The following is a 24,760-nucleotide window of genomic DNA, read 5'->3' on the forward strand; positions in this document are numbered from 1 at the left end:
AATCTTAAATAACAGCAGTGATGTACAGAAGAAATGATTTTTCTCCAGTTCTTCAGGCATTTCATTTCACTTCACACTAATAAATTGGATTAAAATGATTTCTTATAATGGAAGTAGACTTTCCCTTTTACAAACATGTTTTAGGATGTGGGCAGACTGCAGTCGTAACACCAAAGGCTCATCTCAGCCTACTAAGAAAGGAAGAACGGCAGCATCAAGTAAAAGCCATTGAGTTCAGTGAGATCACGAGCACTTCTTATTGATCTGATAGCAACTGTCAAAGAGCTATTGGTTTTCTGCTCCATTAAGGAAACGTTAGCCTAAAACATCTCTGAAATGTTATAGTTGCCAATGCTTCCCTGCTGGGGAGACTTTTATGAGCTTTAGATTCAGCATATTTACCACATCAATGTGGAGTCATTGTTGCTTTCAAGCTTGCGCTGCAGCTGTTTTAATACAGTTTTATTACTTTATTATCTCGCTGCGTGTGCCAGTGTGAAGCACTTTACTAACTTAGCATTCGGTTAATGTTTCATGATCACATTTTATTGTGATAACACTGGTTAGGGATAATAATAAAAATATTAACAATGTGCAGAATGGGGTGGAAAATACGTTCAATAAAAACAATAAAGATGCAATTTCTTACTAATACAGCTAAGGACTGCTTTGGTTTTCAACCTCATTCTCGAAGACACACGTTCCCAACGCTTTGGGTTTCTAATTCATTAGAAATAAAGCTCAGGTTACATTCAGTATGTCTCCAGGTGATGAGGTGGTATGATCAGTTCAGCTAAAGCGTGATACTCGTTCTCATATTTAAATACTAATTAGAGCCCTAGAGTGGTTTTATAATCTACTAATTCATAAGCTACAATGTAATTTAAAGAAATGACTTAGTGCAACAGAAATATTTGTGTATCTACAAATCTACACTGATGACTATCTCATGACCCATCAGGTTTACCTTGGGTGGGTGGGTGGGGGGGTATATATGCTAATACTGCACCTTAGCAACACAACAGTTATACCTACTTTCTCTCTATATTAGGGACTGATAGTGATAGTAATAGTGATGATGCACAAACTCTATACCCTATTTATCACTTTCCATTTCTGAGTGCTAATGATTTTGAATGACTTTCAGCAGTGTCTCAGATGTGTGCACTTGGTGAATTGTGGAGAACAGTGTTTTACTTCCATGTATGCTGACACGTTGTGACAGGAAACAGAGCATTTCAGGAAACTGTGACGAATAATGCTTACAGCTGATAATACTGACTGCAGGAATGAAAGTTTTAACAAACACTTAAATTGAGAAATAATTCATTTCTAGAAAAATTCTTCAAGGGTTTAAGAGCTTAATGCTAACACTCGACACCAGCTGCAGACTTTTATGTGGTCACAGGTGCGCACACTGCACCTGCAACTCAACTCATGTTAGTGCAGAGTCTTAAATAACATCTGGTTGTAAAGTTAGACGTCCTTTGGGAACAGTAAACATTAACTGTCAGCTCCCGGTGAGATGGAGGTGGTAAAAAAAAAAAGGTTTTCCTGAGTGTCACATGAGTGATATTTCTGCTGATGCTGCAGCTGCGGCTTCTTCCTCGTGCATCTGAGTTACTCACAGGGCTGAAAGTGTCTCGGCCCAAACTGCCTTTGCTGTTTAAACTTCCGATCTCCGTCTGGGAGCTGGACTGGGACATTCCCTCAAAGAATGGCCTAAACACACAAAGACAGAAACAGAAGAAAATTACTTAGACATAACATACTATAATCTAACTACAGTGATAATAACAGTAATAAAAAACTGGACAGAGCAGCTCATCATTAACTTCTGAGTCACACAGTCACACTTATTTATATACTGGTTTCAAAGTACAACCTTACAACCAGTTATAAAAGCTGTTGTAAACTATCACTTTAAAGTCATGACAGTCATTAATCAGCCAAAGATTAGTCTTTTGACTGATTTTACTGCTGTTTTTGGACTCTTATTTAAATCCTCAGCTTTGAAGATCCCATGAAAAAACTTAAATGCCCTAAAAAACAGGAGAAAACATTACTTTTCTTTATCCACCTTTATCCTATAAATTCTCTCAATGACCAACAACATCTTAGGTTATACATTAGATCAACCTCTAACCGACCCATTCAGCAGGAAATATGTGACATTAAGAAAATAATGATATCATTTATTTTTTGAGACAAACTGATTATCACTTGTAAATAATAGTGTGTGAATTATATTGCTGTGCTGGTTAAAAGTAATTACAGACTGATATTTTCTTTCTTCTTCCTTTACAGACTCTGAGGATTTGAATCACATTCCTTATAACTTCAAAGTAATCTGTGTAAAGCTTTTAAATGTATGGCTGCAATGCACAGTTTTCACCAACAGAGGGGGCTCTGAATTGTCAAAGCAGAGAGAGTCTGCCCTTATCACTGTTGCATGTATGTATAAGAGTGTGTGTGGTGTGTGGTAGGTGTGAGTGCTGTGCTTGTTACCGTAGCTTGGGTTTGGGCGTGCTGAGGATGCTGTCGGTCTCTTCCATCTCTGGACCACTATCGCTGGGATTGTACATCTCCAGACTGTCATAGAGCTCATCCAGGTCCTCTTCCACCTCCTGGATCTGCTCTCTGGACACGTGCTCCAGGCCAAAACCCACCTGCACGAGACACAGTAGTGACCAACAGACTTAAACACACACACACACACAGAGTAATGCAGATGCTGCTTGTTCACACTTTTTTTTTATTTAAAGTGTCAGAAATTCACTTCTGTGCTTTAACTGAACAGCATGAATCAAATACAAGGGAGACTCCAACAGTGATACTAAACGCAGCTTCACTGCCAGTTTATCCTGCTCACATCAAAATGTACCCACAAAGCTTTGCAAGTGTGAGATTTCACAGACGGCGGGCTGTTAAAGCGAAAAAAAAAAAAAAAGTGAGATGTTTACATGCCTCGCTGATGGGATTCTCATAACCAGAGCACATTTTTAACTGAGATACTGCACTTAGATACATGTGTTTAAAATAGGGTGTGTGTACATAGAGATGAGTGATAGTAATAACACTAAGGATACCCCAATACATCTGTTCCCCTCGCTGTGTGGAGCTGACTGGGAGTGTGTAATATATAATATCATCACACATTACATTCATATACTGTCATTTCTCAGTTTGTATAACAGGTTTTTTATTAATTAGCATTATATTGTTATGAGAAAGCTGCATTGTTCCAGTTCATTATCAACCATATTTAATATGGATTGGTTGCATTAGTCTGTTTAATAAGATTTAGCATATTGGATTGGTGTAATATTAAGTAATGCCAATAAAGGGAATGTAATGTGGTGAATCAGCACCATGTGACACTATTATATATTGTTTTATTATAACTTAAGTCTTAGTTCTGGCCATCACTTCCGTCAGTTAACTCCACATTGTGATGAAATCTGGGAACATAACCGCTCCAAACCTAAATACTATAAATGAGAGCATCTGAAATATATCAGTAATAATCTCTAACACCTAAATACAACAGGTCAAAGTTGAACCTGGAGGTCGCCTGTGAACTGTTAAATTTTTGACTGTTCCTTCTTTCCTCCCTCCTTCTTTCCTTTCCTTTCCTTCCTTCCTTCCTCCCTCCTTCTCTTTTTCTTTCCTCCCCCTACCTTCCTTCTTTCCTTCCTTCCTCCCTTTTTCCCCATTTCCCTTCCTTCCTTTCCTTCCTCCCTTCTTCTTTTCCTTTCTCTCTTCCCCCCCTCCCTCCCTCCCTCCCTTCCTTCATTTCCTTCCTTCTTTCCTTTCCTCCCTCCCATCTTTCCTTCCTTCCATCCCTCCCTCCTTTCCTTCCTTCTTTCCTCCTTTCCTTCCTTCTTACTCCCTTCCTTCCTTCCTTTCCTCCTTTCCTTCCTTTTTCCTCCCTTCCTTCCTCCTTTCCTTCCTTCCTCCTTTCTCCCTTCCTTCCTTTCTTTCCTTCCTTCCATCCCTCCCTCCCTCCTTTCCTTCCTTCCTTCTTTCTTACTCCCTTCCTTCCTTCCTTTCCTCCCTTCCATCCCTCCCTCCCTCCTTTCCTTCCTTCCATCCCTCCCTCCCTCCTTTCCTTCCTTCCATCCCTCCCTCCTTTCCTTCCTTCTTTCCTCCCTTCCATCCCTCCCTCCCTTCCTTCTTTCCTTCCTTCCACCCCTCCCTCCCTCCTTTCCTTCCTTCTTCCTCCCTTCCTTCCTTCTTTCTTCCTCCCTTCCTACCTTCCTTCCTTCCTTCCCTCCTTCCTCCCTCCTTTCCTTCCTTCTTCCTCCCTCCTTTCCTTCCTTCTTCCTCCCTTCCTTGACTCGAGGACAAGAGGAGGGTTAAATACATCTCTCTAACCCTGAGCTTTGTTTACAACCTGCATCAGACTTCATATTGTGTATTTGATATTATAACAGATAGAGATAAAGCCCAAAATAAGGAAATAACACCCACATTATAAGAACAGGAACTAGTGGAAATAGTAATAACAGTAATCATATAACAGCAGCATTAATCTGAGCATGATAATAGAGGTACTAGCGGTAGTTATGGTATTTTGGTATTTTGGATGATAAAATGATGAATCATGATGGAAAAGGGTGGTAGAAAGTTCACAGAGAAGAAAAGCGGCCACACAAACACCAAGTTGTCACAAAATTACACTCCGACAAGGAAGAAACGCACACACACACCTACACACAAAAACACACTGTGATGCAGAAGTGTGAGCGGTGCAAAAATAAACACACAAACACATTAAACATATCTGTTCTACTTTAATCTTTTTTTTTATTTTAGTCATCCACTGAATCTAAGTTGTTCTGCCACATCTCTCCCACACACACACACACACACACACACACACCGCTCTCCATCTTCAGAGCTTCACTGAAATACATGTTGACTTCCGGGAAGAAAAAAAGAAGAAGGAAAAAAAGCCACCTCTGAAGCAGATATACACTTTGAACCTGGCACCTGAAGTGAAAGTGAGGATGCTGTAGGTGATGTGAGTGATGTCAGGGAAAGGGAGAGAAAACAGCACCTACCTCATCAGTGACTTTAAACCTTTTCAGCAAGGCGACAAACTTCTGCTTGATGTTGGGTTGCTGCGGAGAAAGAAAATGGGGGAAAAAAAAACATTCAAGAAATGGATGCTCATATTTCAGCGTGTGTGTGTGTGTGTGAAGGAAGGCGATGCATGGAGACGACAGGGGAGAGAGAGACGCGGCAGCAATTTCACCAAGCTCACATTTCACGCTTGATGGCTCAAACAACAGCAGTTAATGGATACAGGACATATTTCTGTTTGTCACATAAAGGGAAATGTGATATCACTCGCAGATGTTTCTTCTCCGCCGGGCTGAGGTGTGACTGCTAGCTTGTGTTGTTATTCAAATTAAAATGGAAGACGTTGGAAGCGAGTGTGTGTGTGTGTTATCGAATCGACGCCTCCCAGCACCAGATGTTTGGATGAATAAAGTACAAAGGGATTGGTTATTAATTTAACACTCTGAGTGACAAAAAGGAAACAGTAAAAATGATAAGAAGTGACAGAGCAGGGACTTTTTAATGACGTGTTTAATGAAAGTACGACTGTTGTAGCTTCTATGCAATTATAAAAGTTTTTCATGTAAACAAACCCAGAATATGACTGACTACTGCACGTCTCATTAAAGCTCTCATTAACACATTAACAGGTTTGGCAGGAGACGACTAAGCAGTTGGACTTTTTGTCTGTGGTGAAAACTGTGAAATTCAACCAAACTCCCACATCTTTGTGTCATCTGTGAGTTATAATAATGTGACTAAAACTGTTCTTTTTCTAATCACAGAGAATTAATTATTATTTTTTTTTTTTTAAAGATTTTGTTGGCATAGACGCCTTTATTTATCAGCAAACATGGGAGAGAGAGGGGGGTGTGACATGCAGCAAAGGACCTCCGATGGGGATTCGAACCGGGGTCGGCTGCGTATACGGCATGCGCTCTAACCACTCGACCACCTGTGCACCTGAATTAATGAATTTTAACAAATCAATAATTAAATAATCTGATTTTGAAATATGTATTTTTTCTGTGTTTTTACTACAAAATCTGCAGCTCCCCTATTGTTCTCTTCATTAAAGTTGATTAATTGACTATTTTGATAATAAATTCATCATTTTGTGGAAGAAAAATGTTCAAATTCTCTTGTTCCAGCTACTTAGAAAGTCTTTAGTCTTTTATGAGTGTATTTTTGGGTTTGCTTTTGCTGCTTGTCATGACAGGACAAGACATTTTAGGTTGCATCTTGGGCTCTGGGAAACATTCAGACATTTTTCACCATTTTTAAACATTTTATAGATCAATAGATTTTTAGAGTTAATCCAGAAAATAATAAATAGATTTATTGTTAATGAAAATAATGCAGTTTAATGTATATATAGAAATGATGCTACGGTCCTGCTTGTTGTTTGTTGTAAAGTACTCAAGTGAGTGATTTTTTTTTTGCTGTAGTCAAACAATGTTTTTGACAGGTGGGGACATAGTTGGTGTGAAAAGGTATTTTTAGTGAGAACGCTGTCAACGCTGTCTTTCATCAGCAACAGCAGCAGTTTGAGTAGAAGAGTAGTAGTGAGCTTGTAGAGCTGGGGTTGTAAATGTTTCTGTGGGTGAGTGTGTGTGTGTGTGTCTGTGTGTGTGTCTGTGTGTGTGTGTGTGTGATGTCCACAGGCGGTGCTGTTGGAGAGCATCAGTGACAGTCTGAGACCTCAACAGGAGCTCTCCATTAATAACCTGCTGATAAAAACTCCAGCTGCCACACACACACACACACACATACACACACACACACACAGCAGGACTAGTGTAAGTTCCAGGGTTTCTGACAATTTTGAGTGTTAATCTCCATCCTTGCCAAATGTGAGTGTCTGTATGTGTGCTTGTATTTCTGTGTGTGTGTCTGTAATGTGTGTGTGTGTCTGTCAATCCATCCCGGGAAGCAGCAGCAGTGGCGAGTGTTATTGCAGGTGCTTGTGGTGAGTCGCTTCAATATTTTCCTTCCCGCAAAATTGGCCTGAATTACACGTCTCGAGAATGAGAGGCAGAAAACGGATTTATAGAAAAACCCCAAGACAAGTGAGGGAGAGAGAGAGAGAGAGAGAGAGAGAGAGAGAGAGAGATGAGGAGGAGGAGGAGGGGTTGATTGAGGTGAGGCAAGAGGCAGAGGCAGGCGAGGGGGTGAGGGTGGGGCGCCCAGTCAATTCAAATTTATTTGAAAGAGCTTTTTCATGAAGCAGGTCTGCCGCAAAATTGCTTTACAGACCAAACAAGCAGGTATGAATACAAAACCAGAGTGATAGAGAGAGAGAGAGAGAGGGGGAGAGAGAGAGAGAGAGAGAGAGAGAGGGAGAGAGAGGGAGAGAGAGAGAGAGAGAGAGAGAGAGAGACAGAGAAAGAGAGAGAGACAGAGAAAGAGAGAGAGAGAGAGAGGTTTTTTTCTTACCCTGGTGATAGCAGCATTGGAAGGGAGCTTACGCCTCGGCTTCTTCTTCCTCACCTCCTCTTCTTCATCAAATAGGTACTGTTAGAAAAAGTGGCAAGACAGAGAAAGGAGAGAAAGAGTGAAAGAAAGAGAAAAAAGGTCAAATTTAAAAACACACAGCTATGAAGCAGCATTAAAACCAACTATAGAAACAGAATTAGACACACAATACAAAATTATACACATCACGCGCATCATAGCAGAAATAAAGTGTACGTTCAGGTTATAATTAAATTTGATTAAAGCCGATAAAGAGCTTAGTAATGTGTAAATCGGTTGCTAGGAAACACTGGTGGCACCGTCCAATCAAAAGCAATCAGGAGGAAGCTTCAGGGGGGAGCAAAAGATCAATTTGACTTAACTGACAATCCTTTGTCAATAGAAGTATGACTTTATCTTTGTTATATATTTAGTCTAATGATATTTCCTGTGTATTTTTGTAATTTCAGATATATTGAGGTGTGATAGATACTTTAATGGTAGTAAATCTCGCCATTATCTTTGTGCATCATGATTATATCTATTTAAAGTACGTGATGACTCTGGTTAATTGAGGTCAGCCTGCGTATTTTAAGTCTAATGACAGTTTACATCATCGTTAAACAGCATTTTGATGAAGTGTCAGGTCAAATATGTGGATCATATTTCTCTATTACCTCTATATTATGTCATTTTCGTGCCAGTTTCTTGCACCGATACATTGGAAATATTACTTCCTTTAATCACAGACGCTCAAACAAGCTTTCACTCACTATCATTTGAATAAAAAGGACATCCTGTAGCTACTTCCTCATGTGTAACCGTCCAGGAGGAGAGCCAGACTTTAAAATCCAGTTTTAAACCAAACACATTAGAGGCCATCATGAGCTTTTTTTTGTTCTCTTTTTCACTGCAGTCTCCTCCTCCTCCTCCTCCTCCTCTTCCTCCTCTCTCACCCCGCCCTGACTCTCAGCTTCCCTCCATCCCTCCTCTTTTATTCTTTTTCAATCCAGCCTCCCTAAAATGCCTTGTTGCTCCCTTCTTATCTCTCTATGATGTCTGTTTGCTCCTTTCACTCTCTCTCTCTCTCTCTCTCTCTCTCTCTCTCAATCTCTCGCACCGATGGGCTCCAATTCTCCCCACCACCTCGCATTCCCCGGAGACACGTCCTCTCGCTCATAAGCCGAGAGAGAAGGTGACACAGTAAAAAAAAAAAACAACTAAAAAAACTAAAAAAGACAAGCTGATGCTCACAGCAGTGTGTTTGTGTCTCCTGTTCGATCAGGTTCTCTAACAGAAACCAATGATCAATAACTGATTCACTTTGTGCAAAACATGTTTTCTAAGGTCGCTTTTTCTGGGCTGTAAATGTAAATGAACTAACTCAGAGTACACACACATACATTTTCACAAATTAATGGAAATTGTGGATGCTAATAAAATGGAAATAACCTCATTTTAGAAACGGTCATGCTTTAAAAGGCTTTAAATGTCTATAATTTAAGATCTGTGATGCTTGTAACATAAAAACAACCTAAAACTGAAACATTTAAAAAGACTATTGTGAGAACTGCACATTATGAGGCTTGTTAAGGACAGATGTGACGACACTGTATAGACTTCTACCTAAAGGGGCAAATTGATTTAAGAAGGCTAGAGTAACAAAAGGCACACCTGTCCATGAATGGGGTCGTCACTGCCCTCCTGTTCTGACGAGTAGCTCTCTTCCTCTTCTTCTGAGTAGTTGTCGATGTCCGGAGAACGATCTGAAGACAGACGAAAGAGAGGATTAAAGAATGACAGCGAGGAGTATAAAAAGTGTTCAGAGTGGTAAACTCGTCCTCGTCCTCGTCCTCACCAGACATCTTAGCTTTGGGTCCCTCGTGATCGATCGGCTGGCTGGACAGAGAGTAGACTCTGATCTCGGCGACGGGCACGGAGGCGTCCTTCAGCTGGCTGTGGAGCCCCAGGACCTGCGCCCCCTCGCTGGGGTGCTGCATCACCTGAAAGGAGATCAAAAAAAAGGGGGGGGGGCTTGTTAAATCTTGTAGAGTTTTCCATACCCATTTACAAAAAGACACGAGTGAAGTCAAGAATGACGTTAAGAATCATACAAACGTTGCCTTCAGATGTTATTTTTATTGCTTAGTCATATAATAATGGATATAATGATCTAATGTGTAGTTATTAAGAAAGAAAACCACATTATTAAATCAAATGCATCTTTTAAAACAAGGATTAGGCGATATTTGAGATGTGTCATGATAGAAAGAAATTTAATCTCTATTATCCTGACAAACTATTTATTAAGAAAACAGACAGTGTGTGTCATTGACTGCTTTTTATAATGAGAGTGAAACAGGATTTGTGTCCCTGAATGGTTTGAATAAAGTCTTTAACAAGCTCCAAAAAGCAGTTTCAATGATAAAACAGTGTCATACAAATGGAAACAATGAGCTACAAAACAAGGTCAGGACAGTTAAATATCTAATAGAAATAGTCATGGAAGAGTGGGGGGGGGGGGGGGGGGTTATGGATCATGGTCCTTTTTCCCACACAGCAGAGGAGAGAGACTGAGATGAAGGTTCAAGCAGCGAGAGAAGAAATGAGGACAGACGTGAAGCAGAAGTCTAGAAGAAGAGGATGATAACGGGCTGAGGAGGAGAGGGAGAAAAAAATGAGACTGAAGAAGAAAAAAAGAAGAGTCATGGATGAAGACGGGAACGTGTGAGACAGCAAACACCATTTCTCTCTGCGGCTGCAGCAAAACAGCAGCATCACGTCTCCTGAGTGTGTGTGTGTGTGTGTGTGTGTGTGTGTGTGTGTGTGTGTGAATCAAAGTGACACCCAACCTCTCTCAGCAGTCTGGTCACACTCAGGGGAGGTAATGAAGTCTGTGCAGCTTATTATTGGAGGCAGACTTAGCCACACTTTAAAAGAGTGACGTGCATCCGTTAGCTTGGCCGAAGGTTAGCCGGAATCTGCTTCAGATGCTTCAAAAATGCTGCTGGCAGCTTCCTAAAGCTTCCTGCGGCGGCTAATTTTAAACATTTTCCAGTCAGAAGAAACAATTATGCAAATGTGTCGAGGCAAACATCATGAACGCTCGCAATATGCATGTTTAATGAGCAACGCTGGTGTAATTTAGCTTTCTGTCTATTGACTAAAGTCAGTGATGGGTTTACTGCAGGTTCATCTTCTGAAACTCCGCCACAGCTTTATAACAATCCGTTTAAAAAGAACAAAAAAGGAGCTCACAGAGTTAAACCTCTCCCTTGATTAATGTAATGCATTATGTTGAACAGCGTTGCCCTGGATTTCCTCCCTAAAACATACTTCTATCACACAGATAATTGCAGCATTTAAGCTTGATTATTTTCACTCTCTGCTGTTATGAGCCCTGGGAGGCAACGAAGAAGCTAAAAAAAAATAAATGTGAAGCAGAGCAAAAGCTGAGCCAAATTGGGGGGGGGGGGAAACTCATAAGCACAATAAATGAGAAAAGCATTTTAGATCCAGTTATTTTTATGTAATCTCCCTTCCTTTTACTTCTTGTAAAATATTGTATCTTTAGTGATAACATCAGATATTTTAACAACTGCCCATCACTGATGATGTCATAAATGAGGTCTTTTCCTTTCCCGCGATGATCTTGAGAAGGTTGTTCATGCGTTTCTATCGTCATGTTATATGATCACTGCTTATAAGAAATACTCAGAATCTGAGGCTACAGCTGCTATTCAGAAATATACTGCAGCTTAAAGCCAATCAATGAAGTGCTTTATTCAAAGTCAGTAAACTCTTTAAATTATTGCTGAAACTGAGGCCAGAACAGGAGTGATATGATCTCATGTCTTATTTCTAGTGCTGAAATGTTTTGATATTGCAAATCTTTTTTATATTGAATCTTTTTTTATAGGTTTCTGTGTTGATTTTCCTGTCTAAATCACTGTAGTTTAAAAAATGCTGCATAAATGACAGGTATTAATATTTACTAAAAACCTGCAACTTCACATGTTTTGAAGTGTCACAGTTGGTGTGGCATTCCTTTAAAAAATACTACTTAAAAAATGTACTTCATAACAGCTCAGGTTTACGGGCAAAACAGAAAAACATCCTCTCAAGATACGTTTTAAAAGAAAGGAAAATACTAGACTTTGTGTCTAATCTGCTTTTACCATAAAGAGGAGTTTAATTACCAGGTTAGAATCCTTAAATTACATCTACTTTTGGTTCATTGAAAAATCGAGCATCAATGATCATTTCCAAAGTCTAACTTCTGGATACAAGATGTTTCTTAGTCTATTCTAAGTGTTTGTGCACAAGAGGCTTCAAGTTTCCACATTAAACTTGTTTAATACCCCTTTTCCACTGAGCTGGAGCCAGTGCTGGTTCGGAGCTAGTGCTAGAACCAGTGCTCAGTTGGTGCTAAGCCTTTGAAGCACTTCCATGATTCACCAGTGAAAAGCAGCAACATGGCTCAAGGCATCTAGCCTGCCGGAAACGAAGAAGAAGAAGAAGAAGACGACGACGACGACGACGACAGCTCTGGCCGGCTGTCGGCCCTGCTAGCCGGCTAATAAACGTTAACCCCGCTAGCCGGCTAATAATCCGCTGACGTAATCGGTTCTTGCTTTAGACCAGTAAAGAGTTGGTGCTTGGTCTGGCTCCCGTTCTGAGGCTCGGGGCTAGAGCTTTGGCGGTAGAAAAGCAAAGAACCGGTGCTTAGTCAGGCTCTGGCTCCGAACCAGCTCCAGCTCCAGCTCGGTGGAAAAGGGGTATTAGTTGCATGATTGGCTCCAGACTAGTTGTGATGTCACAAACCCTCCTCGTAGGTACACGCCTTCACCTCAAGATTTCTGATGAGTTCAGAGATACTTTCCTTCTTCTGATGGATGTAAAAACATTCTTCTATTGTCAAACTCTGCACAGTGAAGCTCAAACATCCAACAAGAAAAACGCATTTGTCAGTGGAGGGGGACTTCACAGTTCAACAGTCCATCTTGCTGGGTCACTGGAAACTACAGTCATCTGTCATATTACAGAAGCACAACTCAATCAAAGCCACATTTCATTGTGACTTCAGACAGAAATGTATGAACTGAAAGTCAGTGTGTGTCCCTTATAGCATAATATTCTTGTGACACACAGGGAGCCTCGGGCGGGAATAACAACTGAATTTTTTCTTCATAGACTTTTTCATTGTGAAGGCTGTGAAGGAAATGAGTTTAAACCTATCATGCGTGTGAGTCTGCATTTGTGTCCTTTGCCCTCTTGTGAAGCACTTTGCAGCAAACCTGTCTGTTCAAAGAGCTTCATGAATAAAATTTGACTTTATTTTTACCTGCGGAGACAGCCAGCAGACATCTACCAAGACACTGCTTTCCATCAAGACTGGCAGCTTGGCTAAAGGTTCACAGGAATCAAGTCTTTATTCATATACTACCATCTTATTCTGCTGTTTATTTGGCTTCTTTTGTTCTTGATAAGAGTCTCATCGAACTGTTGAGAATGTAAATATCATGTGCATCAAACCTACTTCTTGATTAAGTCTGTATTTATGTCCTTTTCTCTTTCCGTAAAGTGGTAAGCCAGTTTGTTTCATACTATGAATAATTCTGACTTCACTTCACAGACTCAGCCTCTAAAAGCCAGCAGACATTCGAACATGCGCGCACACATAAGTCCAGACGCGCATCATAAATCACAAACCTTTTATAAAGGCTTCATATTAAGAGAGACACAGAAGACAGAGAGCTTTTGGGAGAAGAAGTGGCTGAAATTTAATTGAACGTTTGATTTATGGCGACGTTTATGGAGGCCGAGGAGAGAATGCTTGGGCCAAAGATCAAAATCGGAGTTTGATTTGATAAAGTGCACTCGCTTGAATTGGGTTTACATGAAGGTGAAGTAAAGGTTAATGCTAAGCAAGTTACCGCGTGATCACAGAAAATACGGAAGGATAGATGTGAATGAAAGGCAGCATCATTATACAAATGAGAGAGGATCCCTGTTATTCTGATTCATATTGAATTGGATTGAAGCAGAAGGCAGAGAAGGCTTAATGTTTAGGGAAATGAGCCTTTGACCGGTCGTTTGTTGGGTCAACAGCGCAGATCAGTGGGGAGACGTTTGTCTGGCTGAGGAGGAATGTGACTCTGCTGACTCGACAAGTCACAGCTGACTTGCTCTGAAACATACAGCTCAACCACCATCTGCCATTGAGGAAGCGCTCTGTGCTAAAAATATGACAAATCAACAAAAGGACCTCAAAGTGATGTGTGAAACTGTTAATGAGTCTATTCATAAAACATTGCATTCATCATATTCCAACATAAAATCTATTAATTTACAGTTATAAGGAGGAGGGGAAGGTTTTTTCTAAGTTATGAGTGCTATGGTGTCAACATACAGCACTATAAAAAGGTTTTAGGCACTTTAGAGGTTTACATTCTTATCCATAATACCATATACCATCAGGGAGAAGTCTGATTGGTCCCAAATGTATTAAAGAATCCATGAAGAACTATTTTCAGTGACAAGAAGAACAAGGAGTCCTGCAGAAGATGATATGCACCTCACAGAGTCCTGATCTCAACACCATGGGGTCAATCTGGGATTACATGAAGAGACAGAAGAAACTGAGACACTTAAATCCATAAAAAGAACTGTGTGAGCTTCTCCGAGATAAAGGAACAACCGACCTGCCAAATACCTTGAAAAACTGTGTGCAGGTGTACTGAGGAGATTTGCTGCTGGTGATTTTATTTAGGTTTTTTTTTCCTCTTTATTTTTAGTGCCTAAAACTTTTTGCAAAGTACTGTACATGATAAATAGGACTCACCATCTGCATTTCTAGGTCTATATTTATATTCTGGGGCCTTTGTATCTTCTTTTTTGTATGATATACAGACCCAAAAAAATGCTTATTTATCTTAAATCTGGCTCTAATGCAGCCCCTCAGTTTAGCCTCTGTCTTAAACAAGCCGTTTTAGCTCCTGTTTTAGCCCTCCTCTGATGTGCCAGCATCTGCACACCATGTTAACACACATAATAGGAAAGGTGGTAGTGGTAGGATTTCAGTCTAATTTCTCATTCTTTCCTCTAAATGGTAACTTCCTAACCCTAACCCAAACCACTTCCGAAATATGTGAGAGGACAATGTGAACAACCCATTGGACCTTGCTTAGCAACAAAGGCTCCCAATGGACGGCCGTTTGTGGGCACACACAAACAAATCTAACGTCATCATGAGGAGGAAGTAGAGGTAATTTTGCAAATGAAGTGGGAGCATTTTTATAGACGCTCACCTCAAGTTTTGAAACTTTGACCACGTTTAACATCTATATCCAACATCATGACAGTATAAAAATGACAGAATATCACAAAAAGCATGATATATCCCCTTATAACCAGGCGGGGAGTTCCGGCCCTCTGAAATGAGGCCAACGCGGAAGTAACTTAGAACTGCATTCTATCAAAAGGCCACCAGGGGGCGACCGTTTTGGTGTCAAAAGGACTTCCGTTTCAATACAAGTCAATGGAGAATTCACCAACTTCTCAATTGATTTCTAACCTCAGTAGACGTTTTCAAAATTTGAGTTTATGGTTCCTTCTTCAATGCAGTATGATGTTCATTTGTGAAATTTTGGCCTCCCTGATTTTATATTTGACGGTAAAGCAGGGTATGCATCAGGGCGTGGCTATGTCGTGATTGACAGGTTGATTGCCCAATGTCCTCGAGATCCAGCCCTCGCAACCATAGCAACCTCCCCGCTCCACCCATGGCCCCGCCTCATGCCCATATAAGTAGAATCTGTGTTTTTATTTTTCCCAGCATGCACCTGAAATTTTCAAGATGACACTGCCCAGATTCGAACTATTGGCTTCCACAAACCAATGGGTGATATCACGGATGTTACGTCCATTTCTTCTATACAGTCTATAACATTCTCAAAGTTGCAAAAAATGAGATGAACATTTGAAGAAATGCACTCACTAAGTCAAATAAATCTCAGACATCCATAAACTTGCCTCTGTCCTCATTCAGCACACCCACAAAGTAGAAGCTGTAAGAGTCCGTTTAGCCACCGAACAATCACGCTCCATACTCTTTAAAACCAGCCAACGTCTTGTCAACAGTGTTAAGAAAATGAACTGGTGCCGAATTAATTCAGTATCATCGCATTAACTGTGCTCCCTCAGATCCTCGCTTGAAGAGCAGTCAAAGAGTAAAAAAAAGGGTTTATCTGCACAAGTGTAGAGGAGCAGAAGATACAGTGTTGCCTCTGTAGTCCATAATTCATGAGGTTTAATGTTATCTGTTTCTCAGAGACAGATTTTCACCCAATTTTTTATGTCATACCCAAAAATTTATGTTTCCTACTACAAAAGGACACTGATTTATAGTAAACAAGGTCGTCTGGCAACCCTAATAGTTACATAAATACTTCCAAAATGAAAAAGAGAGGAGAATAAAGAGGATAGCAACAACATCACGTTATGCTATATAGTGTTTGAGCTGCAAAAGGAATGTAAAATGTCTGATTTTCACACTGATTTTCCTTCATTATTCAGTTCTCGCTCCTCTCATTTCATGCTGGGAAATGCAGGAAATAGTAACGACTAAAAAATAGGAAGAAAACGAGGAGCTTAGAAGAAGAGGAGTTCATTTTGAAACGGTTCAGGTGCCATCATGTGAGCCAAGTGAGGAACTCGTTTTCCTTTCCATAGCAGAGAGAAACAGACATCATCCACCACAAATTCAAGATCATATGAGGACACCTGAGCCAGCCTGATGAAAACCACGAGATGAAGATGACAAGTCAAAAGTGGACCATGAATGAACTACCATGAATAAAATAAGCACTAAACATCACAGACGGATGCCTGATCAAGGTAAGATACCTCCGCCATGTTGATGAGTCCCAGGGCGAGGGTCTTGTAGCCCAGGATGGTGCGGTTCTTGTATCTCTTCCGTCGCTGCAGCATGATCTGAAGCTTGTTGGCGTCTCTCTTCAGGAAGTGCGGGTACTGCAGGCACAAAGACGCACAATAAATATATAAGCAAACACAGGACAGACACACAGGAGGGTGATTGACTTGCTAGTTAGACAGACTCAGATGCAAACTGATGGAGGGGTTGACATTTTGTTTTCCGGGTCATGATAATTAGGTCGCTCTAACTGGCTCGTTGTGTAAGGCATCCACACCCGCTGACCCGTCTCTGGAGTCCTGAAGTGACAAACCACTTAGCAACATCCGAACTATGACATAACCCATCATTAAGGATCTCACCCGCCGCACTATAAATGGAACAAAACCAACTCCTGTAACAATGTTCAAAGCCATGAAATCTCTGCCCGCTCGGTATTTAATAGGCTCCCTCTCTGCAGAGCTGCTTCTGTAGGAAAGTTACATGTTTAATGTATAACGTCGGGCTCGCTGCGCTCGGTAAGATCCGGAGAGAGAAACTCCCTGACCTTTTAGCAGCATTTAGAAACATGGAAATTGGAAAGGATGATTTAGAGCAGAAGAAACCCTACTGGGAATTACATTAACCATGCTCTGCCTGAATGCACAGAGATAGTGAATGTTATATATTCTGTACGAGAGCAGTGTGATGATGTATGTATGCAAACTTATTACATGAAGCATCCATGCAACAAAGACATAACCTTTTCATGTTTTCCGGAAAGTTGGAGAAATAAATCCACCATTAGGAGATGAAGCTAAAACATACTGTGACATATGTTGAGTGCTTCCATTATAACTAATTAGAAAAACCTCCCTTCACTGGGTTTTTGGCTGAAGATTATTTTCTAGCTCGTGATGCTTAAGTTTTTAACTGCATGAGAAATGTTTTAAAATGTGGGTCACATTTGTCATCTGTTGCACCGTGCGCAGTGTTGCAGGAGATAAGAATGCCTACAAATGATTGACATTATCTCCATCCTCATGCTAACGCTACGGGCTGTTTCACACCAGATTTGGCTTTTAAGAAAATAAAAAATAAATTAGCTTTTTTTTGTGGTCATTCCTGTTGATAATCAGGAAAATGGAAGCACATCTTTTTTTTTTGCCCTGAATCAAGCCTGCAAGGTATTTCATGTCGAGTGAGACTGATGCAGATAAGAGAGTAATAAGAGATAAACTGGCCATTTTTTCACATGAAAGCATTACAAAAACAGCGTTGATGAGAATACCTTAAATTTGGGGATTTTGGGGACACTTAACCGTCTCCCTGATGGACAAACTAGCAAATAATGATATTAATAATACATTTTATTTAAAATGCCTTTCATGGACACTTTACAGATTGAATAAAAAATAACAAAATCCATCAATAACAAAAAAATACCAAGAAACAGCAAGTAAGATAAATCATTAGACACTTTTGAAATGGCTATAATTTCATTTTCATTCATTGGCCTTCACATAAGCTGATTGTGATATCGTGACAAACATCAGCTGATAATATCTGCAGCTTGAAAAATGGCAATCATTCTCCTCTGAGAATAATTCAGCAGTGCATCACATATGTGTCTTAACGGCTTCACAGTTATCTCATTTTTACTTTTAGCTTCAGAGAGATTTTGAAGGCGGATTTTCCTTTAATGCTGGAGCAGCTCAGTCTCTAAAAATGGAGGAGTACTAGTAGTTATTCAGGTATGCAGGGAGCCACAAGGTTAAACTAAAAATCCTGCTTTTATTTAAACAACAAGAGCACATCAATAAAGATTTCAGTTGCTTTTGCCTCAGGGGGCGTCTAACCCTCTGAACCCGTCTTTACCTGCAGGGAGAAAGTGAGCTGCAGGTCGGTCTCTGTCAACCCAGCTGATGACAGCAGGATCTCATTGGAGCGCAGGATCCGCTTGGAGCCCTGAGGAGGCGACAGAAGGAGGGGAGACGGAGAAGAGAAAAGAAAAAGAGACAACGTCGTGAGAGGCGAGACAAAAAGGAGGGATGATGGGAAGCTTGTGAGGAGGAGTTAACTATTTAGCGAGCCTCGGCTAACCGTGGCAAGAGCTGAAACAATGAGCTCTCATCAACCGCATGCAGGGAGAGGAGCGTGGGAGCAAAGGAGACGCAGAAAGAGGGAGGTGAAGGAGAGGAAATTGACTTTGACTGCAGGAGGGGAGCAGGGAAGGAAGAGTGAGTGGCAGCAGCAACATGGAAGAATAATTAAAACAGCTTTATGTGTATTATGAGCCAAATATAAGGAATTTATTGGTCTATTAAGATCGAGTTTTGAGAAGTGAAAAGGAGATAGGAAACAGAAACTAGAAGGGGAAGCACAGCAGCATTAAATCAATGTAAACATCTGACAGTGTATTGTTGTGAAAGTGGAAGTGATTTTTACTGAGAAAGTGTCAGAAATGTGTTTACTGACCCAGAACAATGAAAGTAAATGAAGCACAACAGAATCAAACCATTAGATTAAATGTGGATTAAGTACAAAGTGATTCTGGTCTATTCACCTATTCTTTATACTTTGAAGTTACGCTGTCAGCAAGCTGTGCAACTTTAACTCTATATAACGTTTAACCCTTTACATACTGTTCATATTCTGACTCATAATTAGTCTCTAACCCAGTTCACATTCATTAAATCCCCATCAGTCATTAATACATTTTGATTAATCCTTAAGAAAGCTGTTAAGAGTGTATTTTATTTATTTATGGGGGGATGGGGGGGGGCATTCATAATGACATGAAGAATACAACATGTTTTAATTGTGACTTTTGGCCAACTTTGACCCAAACCAGTATGTAAGGGTTAATACCAACAAACATAAAGAAAGAGAACTGGAAACTTCTGCAGTACTCCTGGAGAATGAGGAAAAGTTCATTTTGAGTTGCACAAACTGTCTTTGCTGGAAGTGAAGAGGAGGAAGTGAGTACAGGATCCAATAACCTGACTTGGCAGAACAATGAACCAAAACAAAAAAAAGCTCCTTTTTGTGGTTTATTCAGCAACATTTGAACATCTTCTAGTCTACTAGTTTGGTACATTTAATGCAAGCAAACTTAAAGTCTTTAAATAAAAGATTAGGCTGATTAGAGCTCAATAAATAACAGCTGACTGAACGCTGAGTTTGAATTTAAACTTAATAGAGTTTTTTGTTTTTCAGAAAGTTTTAATTAGAAGTTGCAAACATGAAAAATCTTTTCCTTGTAGTGAGCTGCTGGTACTGCTGCTGCGGCCTAAATGACGCTCTAAACTACTTCTGATATTTTATTATTGCCTTTAAATTTGAGATTTTAATATTTGAACACTGTTGCTATGGCAATAATGATAATGATGATTACTATAATTAAGGTACTGTCATAGTTTCATGAATCCTGAGGTTTTTGATGTGTTTACCTAATGTTAAAGTTATACTGTGGTCACGTACTGCTAACAGGAAGTTTGTTTTTGTGAATTAAACTGAGCCACTTCACGTCTCGTCTCATACCTGCAGTTTGACGGCGATGACCACAGAGGTGAGGTCTTTATCCAGCTCCTTCAGCATGATCAGCTTCTTCAGAGTCAGGTTGAACAGCCTGTAGGGAAAAAAAAGCGAAATTGTGATTAGAAGACATCTCGTATCCAGAGGTATCGTGGCACCTTGCCGGCAGCGAGCGAAAACTGCTAATAACGCGATCAACAAGTCATCAAAAGGTTCATTCATTCCCTTCAGAGCTGAGCTGCAAGGTTCAGAGTGGATGGCTAACAAGCTTGTCAGCCAAGAAAAATCAACCGTGGCTGAATTTCTTAACGTTGAGATTTTTCGTGCTCCTTATCTCCCTACTTATGCAATTCCCTCTGATGAACATTAGTTCTGCCTGGAAAGTGCAAAAATGAGGAGAGGAAGAAGCTCTCAAAAGGTGGTGAAAGCTTCACAGTGAAATTATCTGCTGCTTTTCATTCAAAGCATAGAGAGACAAACATCTCTGAGTCAAAGCTTGGATTGATGTTCTGAAGTCACTTAATTCATTTTATTTAGCTGTTTATTTTTTGATGCTACCAAAATAGACCTTTACATGTTTTGTTTAATATGATCAGAATAAAACCCTAACCCTGACATCAACTTGACTTCCCAATAGTGTAACCAAGGTGTTTGACAAGCGTCCTGAAAGCTTACCGATGTGAAATTTGCTATGATTAGTGACATTAAACAGCATTTCTGCAAGTTAAAAAAGCTTCTTTTCCAACAGTGTTGTATAACAGAGAGGGACCAAGTGTCTGAGAAATACAGAATACCTCCATTCACTTTATAAAAAAAAAACTTTTGTGAAATAGAAAAGTTGTTAGACAAACATCTTCTTACTAAATTAATCACTAGATCAAACTTTCCAAAAAAGAGAACCTTGGCAAACTCATCTATGAAAAAATGTGGTAAAACTTTTAACAAGGACAAAGCAGAGCAGTGAGAGGAAAAAAAATACACCACAAAAACAAGATATTAAAGATGCCTGATGCAGCTTTCTGTTTAAACTAGCTCTACTGATACCTGCTGATACCAAGAGCTGTTCCAGTGCTGAGTCCCTGTAGTGGTAAATAAGGCATTATTATGTAGCGGTGACACCGTGGCACTAAACATTGAGTCATCAGCCTGCTGTAATTTAATCTATGTAAGTGAAGGTGGGAACACTCAATTTTAAAAAGGATCCTGACAGGAAAAAAAGGGATTTAATGTGGCTCGGTCACATCTGGGCGACACACAATACACTTAATAAGATCAGTATCAGCACTGATCTCACAGCAGTGGATTGGACCAGTCTAGCTGTACAAAATGATTTCAAATGTAACAGTTTTTTTATTATTGAAGGTAAATTAGAAAGTAAATTATATAAGGCAGGCATGTTTCATAAGGGGTCATGCGCCTGCAGGATTTTGTTCCAACCAATCAAGAGCACGCATGATTCGACCAATCAGCTGTCTGAAGACTGAGATTAGTTGATTAAATGAGACAAGCCTCGTGTACCACTGCTGAGATGGAATGAAAAGCCACATGGCCTTTTATAATTATATGGTTACATCCCTGATTAGGGCCGGGTATCGGTACTCCATACTTTTAAGGTATCGACCGAAATAAATTTAATACCAAGTACTGTAGTATCGAAACGTCTCCCATCAAACGATACCTGCAATTGATCCTTTTTGCACCCAAAGCTAGACAATATGACTACTTGTATGGACTTGCTCAAAGCTAATCAAGTTCTTCGATTTAATGCGACATGTGATTGGCCCTCTGCCACAGCAGCTACGACCCATCTGTGGTGGTGAAGTCTTGGTTAATTTCAGGCGGGGAGTTCCAGTCCTCTGAAATGAAGCCAACACGGAAGTAACTTGCATTCTATCAAAAGGCCACCAGGGGGCGACCGTTTTGGTGTCAAAAGGACTTCCGTCTCAATACAAGTCAATGGAGAATTCACCAACTTCTCACTTGATTTCTAACCTCAGTAAACGTTTTCAAAATGTGTTTATGGTCTCAATCGCTAGTTTAAAGCCTTCTTCAATGCAGTATGATGTTCATTTGTGAAATTTTGGCCTCCCTGATTTTATATTTGACGATAAAGCAGGGTATGCATTAGGGCGTGCCTATGTCGTGATTGACAGGTTGATTGACCAATGTCCTCAAGGCAACCAGCCCCTTGAGTTAGCGTGCTTAGCAGTTCAGCAGCCAAGATGCCTCCTAAACGCTCTAAAGTGTAGCGACACTAAACGCCTGTTAGGTCGGATAAAAGCAAGAGCATAAAATGTGTAATGGGTATCAAATACTCAGTTGGTATCGGTATCACTTTAAGGGTACTTGGATTGGTACGGATATCGTTATTTTTTAAACGATACCCAGCCCTGAGGGAGCCTGGTAGCTCACATGCATGAGCTGGACCAGATGTATGCATGATGGTATAGATTTAAAACCAGCTTGTAATGCTGATAATGTACCCTCCTCTTCCTGCTCCTTTACTTTCTGTCTCTCGGGGAGAAGCAACAAATCCAACAAAGAAACAAAACAAACCTAAAATGAAAAAGAACAACTAAAGAGGCATTTAGTGCAGTTCTGCCTTTCCTCTGTGGACCGGCTCTTTAAAAAAAGACGACGTGATGGGCTTGAAAATGGCTTGCTATTTTTGTAAGTGTCCTTTTCCCGACAAAAGCCAACATTTACGTCAGCGCACACACACAACCCCCCCCCCCCCCCCCACACACACACACACACACACACACACATATTGTACGTCTTCCATCTGAGTTCAAGAATTACACGCTTGATTAAGTTCAACTCGCACCTTTGCCTCACAAAACACAAGTTGTAGACATCATCAATTGTTCAACAACACAGAGAGACATTCAAGAGCAAGAACACTTAACATAGCTACTGAAATGGTATCGGAGATGAGACGTGCACACACACATACACACACCACACCCGAACAGCAGCTGTGCAGCCAGAGGTCAGTCTGTTCAATAATTCATCTCCAGGGCTTTAGAGACAGAAAGTAAACCACTAAAATAGAGCTGGCGGGTCGGTTGGAGGGAATCACACAGAGACAAGAGAGAAAACAAAAGAACAATATAGACATCGAGGTAGAATATTTTGTCAAAGAATTATAGGCAGGAAAAAAGGCAAAAACCAAAAAGGCAGACAGGCTGACAAAAGAATGAGAGAATGAAAAGAGATAGAGGACAAACAGGGAGTGTGCATAGAGAAAAAAACAACAAATGAAAAGGAAATGTGAAGACGGCGATGAATGCGGAAAGGAGGAAACAAGCGAGCAGAAAGACAAAGAAGGAAAGAATGAGAGAGAGAGAGAGAGGGAGGGAGCAGGAGACGTGAAAATTGAGGGAGACATCAACAGAGAGAATGAGAGATCTGGGGATGACAGAGGCTGACACAATGTGTTGAAAGAGAGGAACTGTCTGACATTACAAAATATGAAAAGGAAAGAAAAAAGTCGCTTCTTCCAGGACAGTCTTAGTTTAAATGAGGCGATTTTTGGCGTATACGCTACATACTGTGGTTTCTCTTTCCATTATGGCATTTTAAGGAATAATTGGGAAAAGGTTGGAAATACCAGAAAGTTCCAGATTCAGTCCTGAAACAATCCCTTAATTAACTGATTAGCCGAAAGTTAATGGCACAAATTTGGATAAATCATTGAGGTCATTTATTACACAAAAACACCAAACATCTGCAGGTTCCAACCAGGGCTGCAACTTACGGTTACTTATATTATCAATTTATATTATATTAATCAAAAATAATGGGAAAAGTGGCTTGCTGGTCAGTCTAACTTCTTACGATTCAATTTACTGTCACATACAATAAAGAAACCACAACGCAATCGGCGCAACTCTAGTTCTACATCCCAAATGTGAGGATATGATTGTCTCTTTTCATATTTAATTGAATATATTTGAAGTTGTGGGCTGTTTGCCAGACAAAACAAACAATCACCAGGAGGCACATTGAGCTCCAGAAAACTGTGAGTGAGGTTTTTCACTGTTTTTTTTAAAAATTCATTACAGACTAAATAATGAATGAAGCAGAAGTTGCACGCTAGCTCAGGATGGAAATTTATATTCAATGCAAGCTTTTTGCAATATGATGGTGTAACTACATGATCCTGTAACTGCTGGGATAGCTTTCTGCCTTTCTGCCTGACGTAGGAGGGGTATTATCACCATCACTCCCCTGTTGCTGTTGTGTTAAGTGTTGTGCACCCTTGTGGAAAGTCATTACATTGGAACCCAAATGCCAAATATCAAATCTGTATACATTCACATAATAATCTATTCTATGTGGCTTTACAGACTGGACGATACTGATAAGAAAATAATAATGAAAGTAATTGTTAAAGCCCAATAATGATGAATACCCAAGACAGGAGTTATGATATCTACAGAGGAATGTCCAATGCAACCTTTAATGGCAAATATGAAAATTAAAGGCAGACACAGCAGGAAAGAAAATTGCAGCCCTGATCCAGACACTCCTCTCCATTGCCAACTCCCTCTCATCTCACCTGGGCCTTCCAAATCCACCCCACTTACCGCCTTTCATCTTACTTTCAGCTCTCACATCCCAACATCCCACTGAAACGGCTAAGTGGCCCGACTGCTGATGCAACCACTGTAAAACTCAGCGACAAACACAGACGAGCCTCAATCCCAAGGCTCTCGGCACAAGATCAAAGTGGCCAGGAGAGAGTCTAAACCTATGAATAAAAGCAAATCAATTTTTCTTTTT

At 40.3% G+C, this 24,760-nt stretch overlaps 1 protein-coding gene across 2 annotated transcripts in view; it reads right to left on the reverse strand.

Annotated features, from left to right (window-relative positions):
- Positions 1-24,760, reverse strand: part of LOC128383927 (phosphofurin acidic cluster sorting protein 1) — an 80,971-nt gene that overhangs the window by 12,826 nt on the left and 43,385 nt on the right. For both annotated transcript variants that reach the window (XM_053343512.1, XM_053343511.1), the window contains exons 2-10: positions 19,979-20,066; positions 18,314-18,403; positions 16,429-16,554; positions 9,380-9,524; positions 9,196-9,287; positions 7,504-7,581; positions 5,067-5,126; positions 2,509-2,669; positions 1,629-1,722 (exon numbers count right to left, since the gene is read on the reverse strand). In XM_053343512.1, coding sequence (XP_053199487.1) covers positions 1,629-1,722; positions 2,509-2,669; positions 5,067-5,126; positions 7,504-7,581; positions 9,196-9,287; positions 9,380-9,524; positions 16,429-16,554; positions 18,314-18,403; positions 19,979-20,066 — 934 coding nt within the window. The remainder of the gene's footprint in view (positions 1-1,628; positions 1,723-2,508; positions 2,670-5,066; positions 5,127-7,503; positions 7,582-9,195; positions 9,288-9,379; positions 9,525-16,428; positions 16,555-18,313; positions 18,404-19,978; positions 20,067-24,760) is intronic.

Source organism: Scomber japonicus, chromosome 22 (assembly GCF_027409825.1).
Source record: "Scomber japonicus isolate fScoJap1 chromosome 22, fScoJap1.pri, whole genome shotgun sequence".
Lineage (NCBI taxonomy): Eukaryota > Metazoa > Chordata > Actinopteri > Scombriformes > Scombridae > Scomber > Scomber japonicus.